The sequence below is a fragment of the Cebus imitator genome, unplaced genomic scaffold (genome assembly GCF_001604975.1).
Source record: "Cebus imitator isolate Cc_AM_T3 unplaced genomic scaffold, Cebus_imitator-1.0 Scaffold25, whole genome shotgun sequence".
Taxonomy (NCBI): Eukaryota; Metazoa; Chordata; class Mammalia; order Primates; family Cebidae; genus Cebus; species Cebus imitator.
Genome location: NW_016107340.1, coordinates 1,592,774 through 1,616,816, shown reverse-complemented (window position 1 = coordinate 1,616,816; position 24,043 = coordinate 1,592,774). Strand labels below are relative to the sequence as shown.

General features: G+C 36.1%; 1 protein-coding gene and 1 long non-coding RNA gene across 6 annotated transcripts in view; one reads left to right on the top strand and one right to left on the bottom strand.

Annotated features, from left to right (window-relative positions):
• MED12L (mediator complex subunit 12L) overlaps positions 1-24,043 on the bottom strand; it is a 363,255-nt gene that overhangs the window by 20,947 nt on the left and 318,265 nt on the right. For 3 of the 5 annotated variants that reach the window (XM_037736428.1, XM_037736429.1, XM_037736430.1), the window contains 2 exons: positions 20,241-20,452; positions 6,230-6,280 (listed from right to left, as the gene is read on the bottom strand). In XM_037736428.1, coding sequence (XP_037592356.1) covers positions 6,230-6,280; positions 20,241-20,452 — 263 coding nt within the window. The remainder of the gene's footprint in view (positions 1-6,229; positions 6,281-20,240; positions 20,453-24,043) is intronic. The other 2 variants (XM_017522838.2, XM_017522841.2) reach the window with 1 other exon arrangement.
• Positions 1,969-13,963, top strand: LOC119470247. Its single transcript, XR_005199128.1, has 3 exons — positions 1,969-1,981; positions 3,473-3,476; positions 13,659-13,963. It is a non-coding gene; the product is annotated as an uncharacterized LOC119470247 (long non-coding RNA).

Sequence of the window (24,043 nt, the reverse complement as noted above, 5' to 3'; positions counted from 1 at the left end):
TAAGTTAATAGCAAATACAATTCTAACCAACTATAATGCAAAATAAAACCAATTAACATCTGTTCACCGATCTTAATCTAATATACGTTTTGGCCATAGGAAAACAAACGTTCACAAGAGCAGTTGTATGTGGACTTTACATTCTGGTGGCAGAAGTTACTTCATGGAAGGGTACAGTAATAATCACAACAAGAAGGCTAGTTTCCTACCACTCTGGTGTTTTTTTTACAGGACTCACTGATTGTAAAGAATGAGATTTATTGTAGGATTATTTTACTACTGTCTTTATTAGAGATTCTCATTTTTAAAAGTGCTGAATTACAGTTATACAAAATGATTTTAATGTGCTTGGAAAGTAGTGTAGATAATTCTAACAGGGAGAAAGGGATAAACATGTAGCTTAGGAGGAAGGACACCAATGATCATTAAGAATCTATCATATTTCAGAGATGGGCTTCTGGTTCTTACTCTCAGTTTCTCACAAGAACCCTATAGGAAAGAAGCATCATCCTCAAGCCAGGCTCAAAGAGCTTAGGCAACTTAGCAAGCTTGCCCAGCAAGACTCTAGTAAGTCTGACTTGAAAGCCTAGGGCTCTTTCCATTGTTATGAGATGCCTCCATGTGTGACATTAAGGATGAAAATACTTATTTGGTGCTTATTCTGTAATGACATATAGCCTTTTAAAATCGTCCCAATAAGAAACCAAAAGGACAATCTCCATTAATCTTTTTAATGAGATACCAAAACCAAATGCATACATGAGACAGGTGAATCCTTTTTCTGATCCCCATAAAGAATCATGGGGCCATTTATGAAGCTTCATCATCTCTTTAGGTGACAATCCATCTATATATGAATGAAACATAAATTTTTAGTGTACCTCTGAGGGTACAAATACATAAAAGCTTCAATAAGAATCTTACTTTCTGAGTGGGCTATCGTGAAGACACTCATTTTAATCTGTTAAAAAACACAACTGTATCTCCATTTGCTTGGCTTAGAGAAAAACAGCCCAAACTTCCTCTGTGAGAACCCATACCATAGCAACATGGGCATCAGGAGCCTAAAACTGTTCTTCCCAAAGAATCCAAATGGCTCTTTATCCTCCAAACACTATGCCAAGGAATAATTAAATCAACCAGATCCTTAAAGACCACTCTGGACACTAGCATTGTACAAGACCCGAGACACACTGTTGTGCTTCTTTGTGGAGACAAATACATGCATGTTACCTTTTCACAAAACAGAAAAATTAACTAATTAAATATGTGTTAGAATCTAGGGATCAACAGGTAGTTTATAGCACTCATGCCCTCTTTTGGCTTTGTGGGAAGCAGGATGTGATCTGTGATAGCTGCATGCATAAAGCTGATGTTTTCTAATTCTTTGCTCTTCCTTTGCTTTTATTGAAGAACTTTACGAAACACATTATGACATATATGATGGGGGGGAACTAGAACACTAATAAGGTATATATATGAGTTCTTGGGCGACACTCTTACTGATAAATATTAGTTGAGATCATGGGAATTTAAGAAATAGGAACTAGGTAGGTGCAGTGGCTCGTGGCTCATGCCTGTAATCTCAGCACTTTGGAAGGCCGAGGTGGGTGAATCACTTGAGTACAGGAGCTTGAGACCAGCCTGGGCAACATGGTGAAACTCCATCTCCACACACACACACACACACACACACACACACACAAAGAAAAAAAAAATTAGCTGGGTGTGGGGGCATGTGCCTGTAGTCTCAGCTACTTGGAAGACTGAGGTGAGAGGATTGCTTGAGCTTGACAGGCAGAGGTTGCAGTGAGCCAAGATCGTCCCACTGCACTCCAGCCTGGGCACCAGAGTGAGACCCTATCACACACACAAAAAATAGAAACTGAAAACTAATATACTACATTTCAAAAAATCACAAAACATTCAGAAAAAAAGTGCTATACTTTTAAAATGAGAAAGGAATACAAACTGAAATACAGTTTTGACACTCTGAAATTCATGTCAACCATTTATGTCTAAAGGTGAACTATTTACATGTGAACATATTATGTTCCCTCTTGACCACCAGTTTGTCCCAACATACTACTTAAGTAGAGAAAATAATTCGGATATGCAATATTTTACCTGAGAAAATCACAAACACTCCTATTTGACTAGCACTCCCCAGGTTTGCTGTGCATAGCTGTATCATCACGTGGCTCTAAAAAGAAAACATCCTAATCTCTCCTACCAGATTGAAATGGATTCCTACTTTTGTTTTTCCCAGAATAATGCCAGAAACACATTATTTCAATTTGTAGAAATAGTTCAATCAGTTGAGAACAGAATAAATAAGTTCTTTAATAACTTGAAATATTTTACAAATATTGAACAAGAATCACAATCTGAGAATAATCAAGGAAACTAGAGACTGAGAATTAGTAAAATCTTTAAATATTGGTGGGCACGGGTTTGGCCACGTTAATCCAAGAAGAGACTGTCTAATGTCTATCATCCAAACTAGGACAAGCCAGGACAAGAGGGCAAAGTGAGACCATGGCTGGCAAGTCAGGACATCTGGTCACTTTAGTTATCTGTTAATTTCTGAAAATTTTCAAGCTTTATTTTATTTTTAATTAGTGCCTAGCACATATAGTAAGTCCTCAGTAAATATCTGTACAGAATAACTAAGATTTAATTGAGTTTATCTGTCAACCAGGAAATCCAGAGGTAAATTAGGATTTCTATTTCAGCATCAATTACTTTACCAAGTGCTTTCTAATTGCCTCATAGTTGTCAGCGCCATCTTTTGAAAACTCAAATTTAATGTTTGGCATCTACCATTCTAATGATTTCTTCTTCCTGCCAGCATTAGTATCTGGAGAGTAACTTAATTTCACCCTATTCATTCTGCTCAACCAAAACAACTGAGGCCACTTTAACTTTTTTATTTGGGGGGGGGGGGGCAGAGTTTCCCTCTGTTGCCAGGCTGGAGTGCAGTGATTTGATCTTAGCTCACTGCAACCTCTGTCTCCAGGTTCAAGTGATTCTCCTGCCTCAGCCTTCCGAGTAGCTGGGACTACAGGCATATGCCACCACGCCCAGCTAATTTTTGTGCTTTTAGTAGAGACAGGGTTTTACCATGTTGGCCAAGGTGATCTCTTGACCTTATAATCCACCCACCCTGGCCTCCCAAAGTGCTGGGATCACACATGTGAGCCACTGTGCCCGGCCAACTTCATATTTTTTAATGCATGGAAAGGACTGTCTGGGAACATTATTTGTTTTTTTTTGTTTTTTTAAAGACACAGCACCTTACTTTTTTTGCCAAGGCTGGAATGCAGTGGTAAGATCATATCTCACTGTGGCCTCAAATTCCTGGACTCAAGAGATCCTCCTGCCTTGGCCTCCAAAAGTGTTGGAATTACAGGTATGAGCTACTGTATCCAGCCTGCAGGAAGATAGTTTTTGATGGCATAGTTGTGTCTAGCCAGGTGCTACGTGACCTGAAGCTTATCAGTAAGAGAATAGATACTTGTTCCCTCCTTAAGCTTCCATGGCTCAGATACCTGACTTGTATGTGAAAGGGAATGATCTACAGAGAACTGGGACAGCCTAATAATTATATGCCCATCTCTACATTACTACCTGAGGTAAATTCCTACGCAAGGTCTCTTTAATTCATTTTTATGTACTTTGCTTTGGGCTTACCTCTATAAATAAAATATAACATTAAATAAATACTTTCTAAAATTTCCATTTTTAAAAAACTTCTAAAGAAGCTGTGCTGTTCAATATTGACCTATCTTCCTAACCTTTATAAGAATTTTCTCTTACTGCTGTGTTTTTAACTAGACACAAGTATGTGAGCTCCAAGAGACGTCGACTCAAAGGCTTTTTGTATAATTTGAAATTAATGCATCTGATTAAGTTTTAAATTTTTGATAAATGATCCTCAAACATAATTTTTATTCTTCTGTGCTTTAACCTCTTCTGTATTAGCAACTTACCCCCTCAGTCAAATGAGAAAATGTGAAGATCTCAAGTAGGACTTGTTACACCTCCAATTAGCAATCAGTAAGGATTATAATCAGAGCATTTCAGAATCAGGAGTTTCCTATCTACTCAACTTATTAGTAATGATGCAAATACTTATTTAATAATTTTTCAGTAGTGTTTAAGGATTACAAGTAGGGAAACAAGTCATATCTATAAAAACCACAGTCAGATTTTGTGACTGTGTGTCTGGAAATACTGATTTTGAAAGAAGTAATAAAAGGCACATAACAAAAACCAGTGGTAATGTTTTACAAGTCACCTAGCAGAAAGGGTTTCATTTGTAACTCCTAGTTTGGAAGTTACTGAGTGCCTTAGGCTAAAACAACACATGGTATGAACCAGAAGTTGTGTTCATCACATCATACTGGTTTATTTTGATTGCAGACAACAGAGAGAGAAAATTCTATAATTATAAAAGGTTTTGTTGACTAGTTATGCTTGATACTTTTAAAAGTTTTCACCAAGGCCAGGTGCAGTGGCTCATGCCTGTAATCCCAGCACTTTGGGAGGCTGATGCAGGAGGATCAAGAGGTCAGGATTTCAAGACCAGTCTGGCCAACATAGTGAAACCTCGTCTCAATTAAAAAATACAAAAAATTAGCCAGGTGTGGTGGTGTGCGCCTATCATCCCAGCTACTCAGGAGGCTGAGGCAGAAGAATCATGTGAGCCTGGGAGGCAGAGGTTACAGTGAGCCAAGATTGTGTCATTGCACTCCAGCATGGGCAACAGTGTGAGACTCCATTTCAAAAAAAAAAAAAAAAAAAGTTTTCACCTCAAATACAACTTGGTTGGAAATCAATGAACAGTAACTAATTGCCAGAATAGTCTGATTCATTCCAAAACAAATACGTCCCATACAGTAATAAAACTTTATGATATCAGCACGTCCATAAATTATAACAACTGATTGAATATATATTCATTAATTTCCTAAGAAAGCAAAAATACTATAGAAAAATAAGAGTGGTAAAATGGATAGCAAAAATACACACTTTCATTAATTTGAATTAATACGGAAATCACAGAACCTTCTTTTGACTTTACTTATAAACAAAATAGTTGTCAATAAAAACATTTTTTAAAAAGTAAACCAGCGATTGATGCAAATTGTTTTCTATCTGAATTACATTATCACCTGAATAATAAACAATACCCTACAGCAAACATAAGCTATCTCCAAAACATTTTTGAACTTGATAGTTTAAGTTTTTCAGTAAAGTCCTCACCTGCTCCCTGAATACCATAAAGTGTCAAGAAATGTTGAGTCTTTTCAGAAAAGTTTCCAAGCTTTCCTTTGCTGAAATAACTACTGGAGAAAATGCCTATATACCAAGTATTAAATAACCTAAATATTTTCAAAGTTTGAATATGCAGTTAAGCATATTTGTATCATGTATAATGTTACCCATTAAATTGGCAGTGAAACAAGTTAACTTACAGTCACATGTGAGATGTGTGCTCTTTTTTATTCTAATGCTTCTTGGGTTTATGTTGTGGGTTGGCTATCTGATACAGAAATCTATAAGTAATTTAATGCAAAACATGCATTCTTAGCTAGCCCAGGCAAAGCAGTAGTGATGAAGTCTTATGACATGCATGCACAAGACCTATGCTCAAAAAAAATCTTCTCCACCCTGGAAAGAAAACAGAGATGATGCATTCTGTTGAGATTTTCAGAATAGCCAGTGAGTGGGATGTGATGAGAGGGTAAGATTCATAACCACAGTTTTCATTATCTTGCATTGGCCTATGAATTAGCATGCCATGCGTTCCTCTACTAATGATATAAATTACCACAGAGAGAAGCAAGAGCTCAGGAATAGACAGGTTCAAAACTGGGACTGAGATGAAGGTGCACAAACTGGTCTATGCTCCCAAGCCCAGGCCGTGAATGTCTATTGGTTTCTACACCATACATGTATATGATGGAAATCATGAGGCGATCAAAGGGGGGCACTTTCAGAAAAAAAAAAAATCACTAAATTAAACATGGTCAATGCATTCATGATTCTGTGTTACAGTCTTAAACATAAACCAAGTGAGTAACAGTGAAATGAAGACTATAATTTTTGCCAGCTATAGGAAAAACCTGCTTCTCATTTTGACGTTCAAGGGCAATGCTATAAAAGTTTATTTTAAAAAAACAGAAAGAAAAGAAAGAAAAAGAAATGACAGCAGGGGTGTTACCATTATGTTGTCAAAGTCTTCCAGAAGGGAGACAGCAGAGTTACAGAAGTCCTACAGAAAGGGGACAGCAAGAAAATGGCAGACAATACAGATAAGATTTTTTAGCCTGATGACGTAGATAGCGAAAATACATATGAAATATTTCATTTAAAACAATGTTGCAGGAAGTCAAGACTTAAAAACATAGGCCTTATAAGGTTTTTATTAATTAATGAGTCAAACAACTTCACTACAGACTGCAACACTGAAAAACAATATGGTAACATTTATATAATAGAATAGCACAACATGGAGGTTAAATGGTGACATAAAAGTAGAGGAGATATCAGACACCGAAATGTGCTGCAACTAAGGGGCTTTGGAACCCCCATGTGAGCAACAGAAGGCTAGAGTTCTTCCCACCCTAGAGCCAGTGGGGGAGCTCAGGACATGTGGGTCACATTAAGCAGAAAAGGCATTTAGTGAAGAAGTTAGTAGGCCAGTTATTGAAGGATGTAATTAGCCCCATCCCCAGTAAATGGAAGTAAAAAGAGAACATCAGGTTAACCATACATTCAACCAATCATGGTAGACAACAAAAATTTATACTGCCACCACTGTTTGCACACTAAGAGAGAATCTGATTTAGGAAAAGTCAACTGAATACCTGGGGAAAATTGCTATTTCTCAACTAAATGAATCCCTTGTTTAATCATTTATATAATCGAATTCCAAGGGATATATTACTGAGATGTTAAAAATTTCCCTGAGCTCACTGAGTTCTAGAGATAGAGATGAAGCAAAGAATTTCACCAATAATAGAAAAAGCATTTTACTATACTGAGGATTAGAAAGTACAAGAGGAATTTCCCAGGAAAATAATATCTAGTCTCACAATTTTACGTATAGGTATGTAATTCAATGCATTTGTACATAGGTCTTCAGCTCCAATTGCCATGCTAGTATTAGTGATTCATTTCCTCACTCCTCTATCCAATCTTCTGCCCTCTCTCATAAAAATCAAGCTGCATGCACTATCTCCTAGCTCCTCATATTTGCCTAATCATTATTTTAGCATATAAACTCAGCACCTTCCTCATCATTCGAATAAACAGAGAAATATCAGATATAAATAATAAGTGAGGCACTAACCTTCCTGGACATGCTTTCTACCCAAAAACCAAAATGATGGGGTTTAGGACATCTTTACCAGTACAGTGATTTTCTTCTCCTAAGTCCATTTTTGTCATTGACAGGTATATTAATTACACTCTTTGAATAAACATATTAATTATCAATACTCAAGGTATGTTTTAACAAGATTATTTTGCCTACCATTTAAAAATGAGAATATAATTCGAAATATGCTATATTGATATGATCAGGAAATTTACAAAAGGGAAAACTTGAATAGCTAGTCAAGTTATGAAAAATGGATAAACTCACAGGTAATCAGGTAAATGCAAATTAAGATGTCACAATACAACATTTCACCTACACTGATTGAGAAAAATACGGTCTGATAATACCAAGGATTGGTGAGAATATGGAAAAAGAAAAATGCTCATTACTATTCTAAGAGGAATCACCAGCACTTTCAAAACTGAATCAACATTTCCATGTTCTGGTGCATATACCCTAAAACTTTCTACATGTATAGAAGAAATGTGTAAGAATATTTACTGTAGCACTGTTAACAGTTAAAAAAAAAAAACTTGAATAACTTAAATGATTGTCAATAGGAGAGTGAATAAATAACATATTAATATTCATAATGAAATAGCATCCAAAAGGATAAATGAATGAATATAACTACATGAAACAAAGTAAAAATAATTAAAATATTAGCTACAAAAAAGTAAGGTGCAAAACAATACAACACATGTGTGAGAGCATTTACATCACATTTCAAATCTACAAAGTAATATTGTACAATGTTTATGCTGATAGGTGCAAGCATATATATTAAAAACATAAAAACATGCATAAGAAAATAAAACACTACGTTCATGATGGGGATTTCCACTTTAGAGGAAGAAAGGGAAATGAAAGAAGATACAAGAAGATTCCTCCACATTTGTAATGTCTTATTTAAAAAATAATCTAGAGTATTATGAAAGAATATTATTTAATAAAGCTAGGTGGTAGTACGTTAGTGATTATTACATTATTTTCTATTCTTGTCTATATGTTTGAAATACATATACCATTAAAAAGTGAGTGGGAGGGAGAGATAAAATAAACATATTTCAAGGTAATACCATATCCTTAGGGTCGGAGACCAATTACCAAACAAAGGGTAATTGCTGGACTTAACCAGGTCTCGTTAATCCAAGAGCACGTTCCCATGAAGTCACAGATTCATTTTTGCCAAAGAACTAAGAGCTCTGGGAGGTTCTGACTCAGTCATCCTTCCTTTCTAAAGTTACCTATTTCCTTGATTTGTATACACAAATGATGGGGCTTCCTCCATGCTAGATAACCTAACCTCTTTACAAGTCGCTACATGTACTAGCTATAACTGGGCACACATTTCTGTCCTCTGTCAGAAATCTTCCTCTTTTCTGTCATAACAAATCCTTATGAAATCCTGGATGGAGCCTATAACCATTTTTTAACCAATTTGTCTGAATCAATTCAAGTTAAACATATCGTCTGTCTCTCCTTCTTTGGACTCTTGAAAATACGTTGTCTGCAATTATTACAAAGAACAATAAAATCATTTAGTATATTGAAAGCGAAAAATCAGGATAAAGCAACGCCATAAATCGAGGCATAAAGTTTTTTCCTGGGTCAAAACTTAAGATTCCTTCTGCAAGCCCCTTCCCTAGATGATTGATATTGTGAGGGGTATGAAAGTTCCTTAAGACTGGGTGCAGTGGCTCATGCCTGTAATCCCAGCACTTTGGGAAGCCCAGGTGGGTGGATCACCGGAAGTCAGGAGATCAGCCTGACCAACATGGTGAAACCCTGTCTCTAGTACAAATACAAAAATTAGCTGGGTGTGGTGGTGAGTGACTGTAGCCCCAGCTACTTGGGAGGCTGAGGCAAGAGAATTGCTTGAACTGGAGGCAGAGGTTGCAGTGAGCCGAGATTTGCGTCACTGCACCCCAGTCTGGGCAACAAAGTGAGACCCTGTCTCAAAAAAAAAAAAGAAAAGAAAAAAGAAAGTTCCTTAAGATTCCTTCTGCAAGCCCCTTCACTAGATGATTGATATGGTGCGGGGTATGGTGAGGTAAGATGAAAGAAAGTTCCTGCTGTCAAAAGAAAAATACCAAGTATAATAAGAAAGGAATAAGTGCGAAATAATTAAATATTGGTTATATTGTATTGTAACCAATATTCTATATTCTGTGATGGTTCTAACAGAGTATGTGGAAAATAAAATAAAGTGATACTTTTAACGCTGAAATTGGAATAAGCCTCTCAAGTATTACAGAATTTAAAGAACAAAAACACACCACTCCAATTAGGATAACAAAACAACATTCCTTTTTATGAGTTTGTTCTATTGGTGACCACTAAGCAAACGAGGATTAAATCAATCCTATTAATGGCAATTTATGTAATTGTACAAGTAAATCATTTGATATGCTTTTATTTTAAAGCTTAACATATTTAAGAAAATAATATTTTATGGGAATTGAATTTCTTTGGAAATAAACCATAAAAATACTAATAAGCAGCAACAATAAGTATGACATCTAACACTTTTTGAGCACTTACTATGAGCCATCTGTTGTTCTAAGGGCTGTTTTACACATACTAAACCATTAACTTTACAACTACCCTATAAAGTAAGTACAATATTGTATTAGCTCCATTTTATAGATGAGACTCTGAGGCACAGAAAGGCAGTGTAACCAGTATCCTGAGTACCATCTAAATACAGAAATGGATCTTTTGTTTCATTTTGTTTTTTACGGTAGTCACCACTTCTCTGTGGTTTCACTTCCCACAGTTTCAATTACCTACAGAAAACCACAGGCCGAAAATAGGTGAGTATAGCACAATAAGGGATTTTGAAAAAGATGGCATTTACATGTTTGTTATAATATAATTGTTTTATTTTACTATTAGTTATTGTTATTATCTTACTGAGCCTAATTTATCAATTGAATTTTATCCTATAGTTACCTATACCTAGGAAAAAACATGGTCCATATCAGGTTTGGTTCTCCATAGTTTCAGCAACCACTGAAGGTCTTGGAACATATTCCCTGTGGATAAGTAGGGTGATGGGACTACTGTACTTTCCTAGATGAAGACTGTAACTAAGAAGAATGAAAACAGGTTTGTTGCCAAAACATCTTTTTGCATGTCCACATGCACTAAAGCTATAGGAAAATATACTCAATTATAACAATCATTACATCAAATAATCTCATTAAGAATAGTTAATATCCATGCCATTTAGCACTTGTTGTCTTGGTACTGTGTTAAACACTGTCTTAACACATTCCTGAGGAAATATAAAACAATCCATGACAGAAAATTCCATGACTGACTGAAGCTCGTGTACAATCTCTGCAGTGGAACTAGAGGGTTATTTATGGAATTCCAGTTTTCACTGTGTATCACTGAAGGCTGGATGGTTTCTGCATATGCCAATTTCTCCCAACTAGAAGGGAAGAGAATAAGGGGACTATGTAAGGTCTTAGATATAACCAGAGTTCAGGAATTTATGTTTACCTTTCCCATTTAGGTTTCCAAAACAACCATAGCAGACATCACTGGAAGGGTCAGTTTCTGGAAGCACTGGGAAAGAAAGCTATGAGATGGGTGTCTGGATAGAAAGCAGACTGCTGAGAATTAAGGCTACTAAGAAACTTTAGCCTCCTGAAAACCACTGCTCAAATCTTGCATTATTTATTTGATACACAGCTCATAGATTTGTACCGTGTGCTTAGCAGATGAAAGAATGATACAAAATAGTATACATCCTAGTGTTTGACCTCCTAAGAAAAAGGGGTAACCAATGGATTACTAGACAACTGTCCTAGGAAGCAGTCACATCCAAAATCTGGAGAAACTCATCAACCTGTAAAAGCACCTGCTGAATTCCAAAATCAGTTTCGAAGGTTATGATAAATGGAAATTCTCTAATATGTTTGTTATGTTTAAGAAAATGGACCTCTGAAATAAGAAAATTACTAGGATATGGGTAAAAATATATCTACTTACTTTTCTCTACAAGAAACCAAAAAATGAAAACAATAACTATATTACTAATTGTTATGTAGCTAGAGAAATTCATATCATATGTAGGTGAGTGACCTGAGAAAATTTTCCTGCCATACCATGAAATGGTCAGTACTTATTAGAAAAGCAAATAGTTGTGCCCAGTAACATATACAATTGATCAATGTTGTTTACATTCCATATAATTCTGTCTCTAGATTTTGAAGGATTTTCACAAGGAGAAATTTTTTCTGCCATAACACAACATTTAGCTAAATTCCAGGTATATTAATAGCTTATATATGATCTATTAAGAGAGAGGAAAGGCACTAACATTTCCTCAGACCCTCCTAAGTAGAGGTACTATGGCAGATGCTACATGCAAATCTCATTAGCTCCATGTATTACAGGATCACTGTCCCTGTGACTGTACAATGTATGCATTGATCTTCCTTTAAGAATACTATTTTCCTCAATTATCTAACACTTGAAGAAAGATAAGAGAGAAAAAGACATATCTTACTTGTGAAAGCCCTTTAGAGATTCCAAAGTTAAGTTTCAACACTTCATATGAAGTGAGTCTGAGATGAAGAATTGAATACTGTACCATCACAATTATGCAGTTGAGCTTTTACTATTTGAAGAAGGCATTTCTGGTCTTAAAAGTTTAAAAAGAGAAGAATAAAGAAAAAATCCAGCACTGTGATGGAATTAGCACAAAAGAATCAGAAAAAGAATGAACTAACAATTAATTCCCATTGGTACAAGCAGTACAACAACAGGTGGTACAAAAGTACAGGGCCAGGTACTTTTGGTATGAGAAAGCAAAGCGATAGTGTCATCCGGGTACACTTCTCCAAATATGCAAGGATATCTTTGGTTACATGTAAATTATTCAATTAAATGCTTGCTGAAATCCTTTGTCATGGCTTCTATCAGGAAGTGAACCTTTTAAGGATAGGTATATTTACCCATAAATGATCCAGTGGGTTTTCCCTCAATGCTAGGAACCACTTAACAGTGAGTCAAAGCTAAATCTGGCAGCAACAGTTTGAAAGTGGGCTATAAATAAGAAAAACTAAGCCTTGTGATAAAAAAGTAGATATGAAAAAATAAAGTAGCAAGTTTTACTTTACTTACTTATATTAATAAGTAAGTAAAATAACAACATATTTTCTTCTCCATAATAAATTTCACATATTGTAACATATTATTCTAACAAAAAAGAACCATTCGGATATATAGGAATAGTCTGAGCTATAATATCTATTGGCTTTCTAGGCTTCATCATATGAGCCCACCATATATTCACAGTAGGTATAGATGTAGATACACGCGCATACTTCACATCAGCTACCATAATCATTGCCATCCCTACTGGAGTAGAAGTCTTTAGTTGACTAGCTACGCTACATGGTGGTAATATTAAATGATCTCCTGAGATACTATGAGCTCTGGGTTTTATCTTTCTTTTCACCGTAGGTGGGCTAACAGGAATTGTATTAGCCAACTCATCATTAGACATTGTCCTACATGACACGTACTACGTAGTAGCCTATTTCCATATGTTTTATCAATAGGAGCAGTATTTGCTATTATAGGGGGCTTTATTCACTGCTTCCCACTATTCTCAGGTTATACACTTGACCAAACTTATGCTAAAATTCATTTTTTATATATTTGTGGGCGTAAACATAACTTTCTTTCCACAGCACTTTATTGGCCTATCCGGAATGCCTCGACGATATTCAGATTACCCCGATGCGTACACTATGTGAAATATTGTCTCATCCGTAGGCTCATTTATCTCACTGACAGCAGTTATTCTAATAATTTTTATAATCTGAGAAGCCTTCTCCTCAAAAGGAAAAGTTTTAAGCATTGAGCAAATATCTACCAACCTAGAATGGCTCTACGGCTGCCCCCCTCCTTATCACACATTTGAAGAGTCTACTTATGTAAAAGCTCTAAACGAAAAAGGAAGGATTTGAACCCCCAAAAATTGGTTTCAAGCCAATCCCATAGATCCTATGACTTTTTCAATAAGATGTTAGTAAAATAATTACATAACTTTGTCAAAGTTATAGACCAAAAATCTATATATCTTAGTGGCAACACCAGCTCAACTAGGCCTACAAAACGCTACATCTCCCATTATAGAAGAACTTATTGCCTTTCATGATCATGCCCTTATAATTATTTTCCTAATTAGCTCACTAGTCCTATACGTTATTTCCCTAACACTTACTACAAAATTAACTCATACTAGCACTATAAATGCTCAAGAAATCGAAATAATCTGAACCATCCTACCCGCGATCATTCTTATTATAATTGCTCTTCCATCCCTACGTATTTTATATATAACAGACAAATTTAATAAACCCTACTTAACCCTTAAAGCAACTGGACACCAATGATGCTGAAGCTATGAATATTCAGACTACGAAGACCTAGCCTTTGACTCTTATATTATACCAACCTACTTCCTTGAACCCGGCGAATTCCGACTTCTTGAAGTAGATAATCGAACAACTCTACCGATAGAAGCAGATATTCATATGCTAATTTCATCACAAGACATCTTACACTCATGAGCCGTTCCATCGCTAGGCATTAAAACAGATGCAATCCAGGACGCTTAAACCAAGCCATACTAGCTTCCATACGACCAGGACTATTTTATGGGCAATGCTCAGAAATTTGCGGATCAAATCACAACTTCATACCTATTGTCCTAGAATTTATTTATTTCCAAGATTTCGAAGTATGAGCCTCATACTTATATATCATATATCACTGTAAAGCTACCTAGCATTAACCTTTTAAGTTAAAGACTGAGAGAACACCTCTCTCTACAGTGAATGCCTCAACTAGATATTTCACCATGACCAATGGTGATTCTATCAATAGTTGTAACCCTCTTTTATATTATTCAACTAAAAATACTGAATTTTACTTTCCACATTACTCTACCATCAAAATTAACTAAAACACAAAAACATAAAACAACTTGAGAACTAAAATGAACCAAAATCTATTTACCTCCTTCAGTATCCAGATAATCTTAGGAATCCCCCTAGTAGTATTAATTATTTTATTTCCCACTACACTAATTATACCCTCTAACAACCTAACCAATAACCGATTTTCCCCCCTTCAACAATGACTAATTCAACTTACACTAAAACAAATAATAATAGCTCATTCCATTAAAGGACGAACCTGATCCCTTATACTTCTAGCTCTAATTACCTTCATCGCCCTAAACAAACTTCTTGGGCTTACACCCTATGCATTTACACCCACTACTCAACTATCAATAAATCTAGGTATAGCAATCTGTGAGCAGCAACTGTGCTCATAGGACTTCGATTTAAAACAAAAGCATCCCTTGCCCATTTCCTACCTCAAGGAACACCTAACCCTCTTATTCCTATATTAATTATTATTGAAACAATTAGCCTTTTTATTCAACCAGTAGCACTAGCCGTATGACTAACAACCAACATCACAGCAGGCCACCTATTAATAATACATCTACTCGGAGATACTGCACTAACTCTTCTATCTATCTATCTCTCCTCTTCTGTAATTACTATTATCGTTACCATTTTATTAATCACCCTCGAATTAGGTGTGGCTCTAATCCAAGCCTATGTTTTCACACTTCTAGTGAGCCTCTACCTACATGATAATTCATAATGACACACCAAACACACGCTTATCACATAGTCAACCCAAGTCCCTGACCACTAACAGGAGCCCTATGAGCTTTTCTATTAACCTCCGGCCTAATTACATGATTCCATTTCCACTATACCCTCCTCCTTACTGCAGGATTATTAGCTAGTGCAATAACAATATTTCAATGATGATGTGATGTAGTACGAGAAAGCACATATCAAGGCCATCACACTATACCTGTTCAAAAAGGTCTACAATATGGAATAATCCTATTTATCATTTCAGAAGTCTTCTTTTTCACTGGTTTCTTCTGAGCATTCTATCACTCTAGTTTAGCACCAACCCCACAAACAGGAGGACATTGACCTTCTACAGGTATCTTCCCCCTTAATCCAATGGAAGTACCACTTTTAAATACAGCTGTCCTACTCACATCAGGAGTCACAATTACTTGAGCACATCATAGCCTAATAGAAGCTGACTGAGAAGAATCAGCTCAAGCACTATCCATAACTATCGCACTAGGAATCTACTTTACCTATCTACAAATATCAGAGTACTTTGAAACTTCCTTTATTATTTCTGACAGAATTTACGGCTCCACATTCTTCACAGCTACAGGCTTCCATGGCCTCCACGTTATCACTGGAACCACTTTCCTTGCCCCATGCTATATTCGCCAACAACTATATCATTTCACATCCAACCACTGTTTCGGTTTTGAAGCCGTCGCATGATACTGACATTTCGTAGATGTAGTATGACTATTCCTCTATATTTCTATCTACTGATGAGGATCCTATTCTCTTAGCATAAACAGTACCACTGACTTCCAATCAATAGGCCTCGATAAGCTCAAGAGAGAATAATTAATCTAGCACTAATCCTAATAACTAATATTCTACTAGCCTTACTATTAATTACCATTACATTTTGAATACCACAATTAAATTTATATGCAGAAAAATATAACTCCTACGAATGTGGATTTGACCCTACAACCTCTGCCCATCTGCCTTTTTCTATAAAATTTTTCCTAGTCGCTATCACATTTCTTCTTTTTGATCTAGAGATCGCCCTACTACTACCCCTGCCATGAGCAACCCAAACAAATAACATAATACTAACCATCAATATAATTCTAGTTCTACTTATTATTTTTGCACAAAGGTTAGCCTACAAATGAACCCAAAAGGGATTAGCTTGAATTGAGTTGGTATGTAGTTTAATCAAAACAAATGATTTCGACTCATTAGATTATGATAAATCATATATACCAAAGTGCCTTTCATCTACATTAATACCGTACTAGCATATATCTTTACTAGGATTATTAATCTATAGATCTCACCTAATATCATCTCTACTATGTTTGGAAGGCATAATATTATCACTGTTCATTATAGCAACACTCACAACCTTAAATATATACCTAATATTAATATGTATAATACCTATTATTCTACTAGTATTCGCCACATGCGAAGCTGCAGTATAGGTTTAGCCTTATTTAATTTCTAATCTATATGGCTTAGATTATGTGCAAAATTTAAATCTACTTCAATGTTAAAAATTATCCTACCAACAATCATGATATTTCCAATATGACTTTCAAAGAGCCATATAATATCAATTAATATAATAACCTGCAGCTTATTAATTAGTGCTTTTACCCTTATACTCCTATATCTACCAAATAGTTCATGTAATTTATCACTACTTTCTTCTCAGACCCATTAACATCACCTCTCCTAACCCTAAAAACCTATTACCACTAATGATCTTAACAACACAACAGCACCTCTACAACAATTCCCTCCCACGAAAAAAACTATATATCTCAATATTAATTTTCTTACAAATCTCCCTAAACATAACATTTACAGCTACAGAACTAATCCTATTTTATATCCTGTTTGAAACTACCCTAATCCCCACCCTAGTTATTATCACCCACTGGCGGTATCAACCAGAGCGCCTCAATGCTGGCTCACACTTCTTATTCTACACACTAGCAGGATCTCTTCCACTACTTATTACACTCCTCTATCACTTAAGCAGCTTAGGATCCTTAAATATCCTAGTAGTAACAGTTAATACCAAAGAACTATTACTCTCCTGAACTAATAATGTTATATGGTTAGGGTGTATAATAGCCTTTATAGTCAAAATACCCCTGTACGGACTTCGTCTATGACTACCCAAAGCCCATGTCGAAGCCCCAATTGCTGGCTCAATAGTACTTGCAGCAGTCCTGCTAAAACTGGGTGGCTACGGCATGATACGAGTTACCCCATCCTTAATCCCCTAACAGAAAAAGTAAGTAACCCTTTCCTGATTTTATCTCTATGAGATATAGTTATAACAAGTTCTATCTGCTTACGACAAGCGGACCTAAAATCACTCATCGCCTACTCTTCCGTTAGCCATATAGTACTCATTATCTTAGCTATCCTCATTCAAACTCCCTGAGCTTTACTGGCGCAATAATCCTAATAATTGCCCATGGATTTGCTTCATCTCTACTACTCTGCCTGGCAAACTCAAATTACGAACGAATTCACAGCCGAACTATAATATTCACCTGAGGCCTCCAAACACTATTCCCACTCCTGGCTCTCTGATAACTTCTAGCAAACCTTGCCAATCTCACCTTGCCCCCAACTATTAACCTGGTAGCTTCTTAAAATCTTAGCCTCCTTCTCTTGATCCAACTTTACCATTGTATTTACAGGTTTCAATATACTAATTACAGCTCTATACTCACTATATATATTTACTTCAACACAGCAAGGGCCATTAACATATAGTACTAGCAATGTAAGACCTCTATTTACATGAGAAAATACACTAATACTAATACATATGGCACCAATCCTCCTCCTCACCTTAGACCCCAAGATGGTTATAGGGCTAACACCCTGTAGCTATAGTTTAACCAAAACATTAGATTGTGAATCTAATAATAGAAGATTGTAACTTCTTAACTACCAAGAAAGTATACAAGAACTGCTAACTCATGCCCCCAAGCCCAACAGCTTTGCTTTCTCAACTTTTAAAGGATAGTAGTTATCCATTGGTCTTAGGAGCCAAAAACATTGGTGCAACTCCAAATAAAAGTAAAAATGCACTCCTCCATCACTCTAATAATACTGATCCCCCTACTAGCACCCACCATAATTACTTAAATTAATCCCGACAAAAACCTCTTGTACCCACATTATGTAAAACTAGCCATTATTTATGCCTTCACCATTAGCATCCTATCCATAATAGTATTTATTTTTACAGGCCAAGAATCAATAATTTCAAACTGACATTGAATAACAATCCAAACTACTAAGCTATCACTAAACTTTAAGCCAGATTTCTTCTCCATAATAAATTTCATATATTGTAACATATATTTTGCATGTGATCCCAGCACACTGCAACCTCCACCTCCCGGGTTCAAGCAATTTCCCTGCCTCAGCCTCCAAAGTAGCTGGGACTACAGGCATGCTCCACCATGTCCGACTAATTTTTTTTTTTTTTTTTTTTTTAGTAGAGGCAAGGTTTTACCATGTTGGCAGGGCTGATCTTGAACTCCTGGCCTCAAGTGATCCACCCGCCTCAACCTCCCAAAGTGCTGGGATTATAGGCATGAGCTACCGCACCTGGTCCTAGGCTTTATCACTTTAAAAGAAGGCTAAATTCATTCTTGTGGGATGGTTTTTCAACTGCTAGTGAAATTTTTTAACTCAAAAATGATCTGAAGCAATAGTATAATTCTATTTTTGCTCATTCCCAAAAAGAGTTAAAAATCCCAATGAGGTTTTAAATGGCTCCAAACATGTTGCTTATTTAGGCAGATTAATTTGATATTTTAATCAATTGTTTCATCATTTATGTACAAGCAGCAGTTTAGGCCCATCTTTTCTGACAGGGAGCTAAAGCAATCACTAGAGGTCAGGGAGAGACAAGTACGTGATGACTGTTGCCTGCATTATTACACAGTTCAATTAGTTTCTTCTCTCTTGTCCTTATAATTCAAGTAAAAAAAGAACCATTTTTAAGAATGGATGACTAATCTCACCATCACCACCCACCAAAATCACTAAGTGGCCCTAACACAGGAGTGCTGTAAGTTACACAATGGAGATATGCCTAGAAAGTTATCCAAAAGACAAAGAACATTTTTTAAAGCATTTGAATTTCTTGCTATGTTGAAAACACTGTGAGTGTTTTTCTAAATATCCTTAGAGCAGGATATCCTTACAGATTGGCTATTTCCATTTGAGGATCAGGAAAGTACCTTATTCATAGAGTTACCCTGGGATCTAAGATAGCTAATACATTTAAAATGCCTAGAAATGTTTTGGCATATAGTAAGTGCTCCATTAGTGTTAGCTATTATTATCAAAATAGTGCATGATCATTTTAGAAAAGCTAGAAAATACAAGTATACAGAAACCAGAAAAAGAACTCCCCATTCTCACCTCACACTTTAATGTATTTATAAGGACGCATAGGTTTTTCAGGAGTTTATACTAAATGCTGATGTTTTCTTAAACATGATTACTGCATTTTATAAAGAAAACTGGGTTACAGGGCACAAAAACAGAAATAAAAATCAAAAATTAAATTGTATGCATTCAGATCCTGACTGTTGTTTATAATTTATTATCTGCTCTAGGCTTTATTAAATATACACTTAAAGAGTAAAGGCAGGGCACTATCGGAGAAAACCTAAGAAACATCAGGGCTCCCTCACAGTAATAAGTTTAAAAATAATATATGAAACAAGAGGTAAAGGTAGTACAGAATATGGTGGTAATTATAATAGAAAATGAGCACTCAGAGAAGGTCACCTCAAGGATAAAAGGCCTGCCTCTTCTAATTAACCAGAAAGTCATCAGCCCTTCTTTTTGTTTTGAGGCATGCTTTTTAATAAACCTAAGACATATCAAATTCTTATTTGATCAATGATAACAGTAAAACACAATGGAGTTATTTATAAGCCTGTAAGAGAGAGAGAGAGAGAAAGAGAGAGAGAGAGAGACCTGCACTCACACAAAGATATAGAGATATAAACACAGGAAGAATATGCCACATACCCCAAACTTATCCCAAGCTAGTGGAGGCAATGAAATGCAAAGGACTCCATTGCTGGGTCTGGACAAACCTGTTGGAAAGGCCGAGTCTGGGCTTGCCTGAGAAGCCGCTGTTGCTGCTGCTGCTGCAGAAGCTTCATCTGTATCAACTGCTGCTGCGATGTGATTGCATGAAGAGAAGGCGGCTGCATCATGGCACCCGAGCGTCGCTGTAGCATGTTGGACAGAGCCTGTTTGGTGTTGGTTGGGACAAAGGAGCCTGCAGGGTCCAACCTGGAGCCACCTATGAAAGCAGCCAGAAGGAAAGGCTTTCTAACTATGTTAATGTAACAGGTCTTCTTATTTTATCGAAACAGAAGTTTTCACCTAAGTCTCACTTTATGAGCAAAGTGGAAAACAATGCACTGTCCCACCTGCCACAAACATTAAAGACCTATTGAGTTGCATAATTTACAAAAAATGCAGGAGTGATGTAGGAGTGAATTATACTACTTTGATGTAACTTCATGGAGGGTCTTCAGTTCATAAACTGAAATGAGTAAAACACACAATTGTTGGCATAATTTCATAATTACATGGGTTTTAAATTAGGCAAGGCCCTCAGGAACATATTGTATAAAACATACTGCCTTTGTGATGCATTTTGCCAAGTTCTTAAGCCATCCATATAAATCCTTTTGTACTTTTCAACAAATCTGAAGCTCGTGTTATTGAAGCCTTTTCACCACCACAAAATGAAAACGTCTGTTTTGTAGCAGAGCATGACAATACTTTAAAATCATGAAATGCTTGCAAACTTCAAATACCATAATTGTAATGACAGAACACATCTTTTTTGAAGGCTAAAAAAATCAAACAAACAACTATTATATTGATGCTAAAGAAACCACAGGAATCCTTAGCATATTTGTATATATAATTTGTCATATGCCTTTAAAAGTTAGGGGAAAAAAGGTCAACATTTGCTGCCTTCACGATAAATGTCAATTCTTCATTTGCCAAAAATAGTCTTTGATATACATAAATGAAAAAAAACCTCTACATAAGCACCTCACAAATGTTGTTTCATCTTTTTTATAAAGCAAACTATATGATGAAAACAAACATTATAAAGCTGTTTTTATTTTTGAAAAACCCACATTTTTTTTAAAGACTCAGTATGACAATCAGCAATACAATTTATGAAGTTGTGAAAGGAAACTAAAAATGTTGAGACGCCAAACTCACTCTGACAAAGGTAAAGGTCAATGGTGGGAACTGAGTCATGCAAAACAATCTCTCATTTTGTTTCCTAAATAGATAGCTGAAAGATAGAAGGCTACATACCTCCCCAGGGGACCTCCCTCATAATTTGCTCACAAGGAAATTCCTCATGGGCTCCAAGAGATTTACCCTAAAAATAACAGTTTATCTTTACGGTGGGATGGGGACAGTGCGGGGAAGCAGGACAGAACTAGATGTCATCCCTCCACTTAACAGAGACAAACACGTATTTGACCTCTTCCTCTACTCTATGTTTACTTAATCTTATGTTAAAATGCAGATTCACCACCATAATTGACTAAACCTTTAACCTGCTATAAAATGTAGATTCAGGGAATGTTGATCAGAGCCTCAAACGAATGAAACTGCTTACTCCTTTTATCTACTTTCCCCTTCCTTTTCTTTCTTCTTTCCCCTACTGGCTACTCTTTCCCCTTCAAATACTCAAGTCCCCAAACCTCTTTGGAAAAAGCACAGCTGTTCCTGTGATAATTGTGTTCCTTTTTCCCAGGCTTGTCCTCAACCTTGGCACAATAAACCTCTAAAAATGAGTGAGATTTGCCTCAGTCATCTTCTTTTATTTACAAAGTTATTCAGCAGCATTTGATGAACATTTGCAAAAATGAAAGATCAATCTAAGTAACACATGGCAGGGTAACTTTTGTTGAAGCAACGATCAGAACATATATTATGTGTTAAGAATTACATATATTAATATGTAAAAACAGACTCATTCATAGAAAAGAAAAATTCTCTTTAAAGATTAAAATATGATCTACCTTTTAAAAATTTTCCTAACTCTATGATCTTGTACCACTGAGAAACTAATGAAACAAAATACGGCTGAAGCTCTTTGTATACCTAATTACTTTCCCCACTTACTCCTACCAAATGCTATTCTGAATTTGGAGTTTATTATCCTATGCATTTTCTTATAACTTTATCATACTGGTGTGTACATATAAGAAAGATTAGGAAAGACACCTATGTATTTGTATGTGAGTAATGGAGGGGGACTGTTCTGCATTTAAACCGTATATGGATGGAATCATGCTGTCATGCTGTACATACAGTACTGTAACTTTAGATGATGCTTTTTTAAATGAAAATAAATTTGCTCATTTAAAATTCTCAATAATAATTTTTTTTCTAAATTAATTTATTAATTTTTACTTTTTGGAGTCTCACTCTGTCACCCAGGCTGGAGTGCAATGACATGATCTCGGCTCAAGCAGCCTTCACCTCCCAGGTTCAAGTGATTCTCCCTTAGCCTCCCAAGAAGCTGGGATTTCAGACCCCCACAATAATGCCTGGCTAATTTTGTTTTTGTATTTTTAGTAGATAGGGGGCTTCACCATTGGCCAGACTGGTCTTGAACTCCTGACCTCAGGTGATCTTTCCGCTTTGACCTCCCAGAGTGCTGGGATTACATGCATGAACCACTGTGCCCAGCCCAAAATGTATTTTTTAAATGCTATCTCATACCTAAAGTTCCTCAATTTATAAAAACCTTTCTATAGTATTCTACAGGGAGAGATTATGTGCTTTTATAAAGTAGTTGGCTTTCAATTTGCAGACAGTCCTTGTGTGTCGATATCTACAAAGAAACTTCTAGATCTCCAAAGTTTAAAACAGCCAAAAATTCACAAGGACCTTTGGATTAAAAAAGTTTAAAAAGATGATGATTGCATTATTCTTTTCCACACTGAGTCTAGTTTGCTCTTTGCAGTCTACATTCATTCACTCAACAATCTATTCTTAAGGGTCTACTATAAAGCCAGAGGTTCTTCCAATTTCTGGGGATACTGCAGTGCACATAACAGAAAAAAAATATCTGCCACGAGGCTTATACTCTGGTAAGTTAATAAATCAACAAGAAAGTAAGATACAAGCAAGTCTGATGCTGTAGAGCAAGCTTGTCCAACTCATGGCCTGTGGGCTGCATGCGGCCCAGGGTGACTTTGAATGCAGCCCAACAAAAATTCGTAAACATTCTTAAAACATGATGAGTTTTGTGATTTTTTTGTTTGTTTGTCGTTCATCACCTATTTTTAGTGTATTTTATGTGTGGCCCAAGACAATTCTTCTTCCAATGTGGCCCAAAGAAGCCAAAAGGTTGGACATCCCTGCAACAGAGAAACAGAAAAAAGAGAAAAACAGAGGGTAAAAGGAAGGGGTATGGGTTTACAATTTAAAACAGGGTGGTTAGTGAAGGTCTCAGTGAGAAAGTAATTTGTGACCAAGCCCAATGGAGACAGGCAGTACGTCATGTAGATATCTGAGGGAGAGCACTGTAGGATAGGGGCCAGCAAGTACAAATGCCCTGAGCTAGGAACGTGTGAAGATCACTTATTGAACATGTCTGGGGTCAGGCTACCTTCAAAAGGCTATATAATTAGCAAAATTTACTTTTAAATCTTACATATGTATGTGTGTGTAAGATAAACTTTATTTCATCTTTTAAAAAGTAGGTATTGTGCGCATTTTATTCACTGTAATATCCTAGCATCCAAAATGGGGTCCAGTATATCATGAAGCTCAATACATTCTTGAAAAAATAACTGAATCCCCTACCCTATGGGAATAGATATTAGCATATTCATTTTACAGA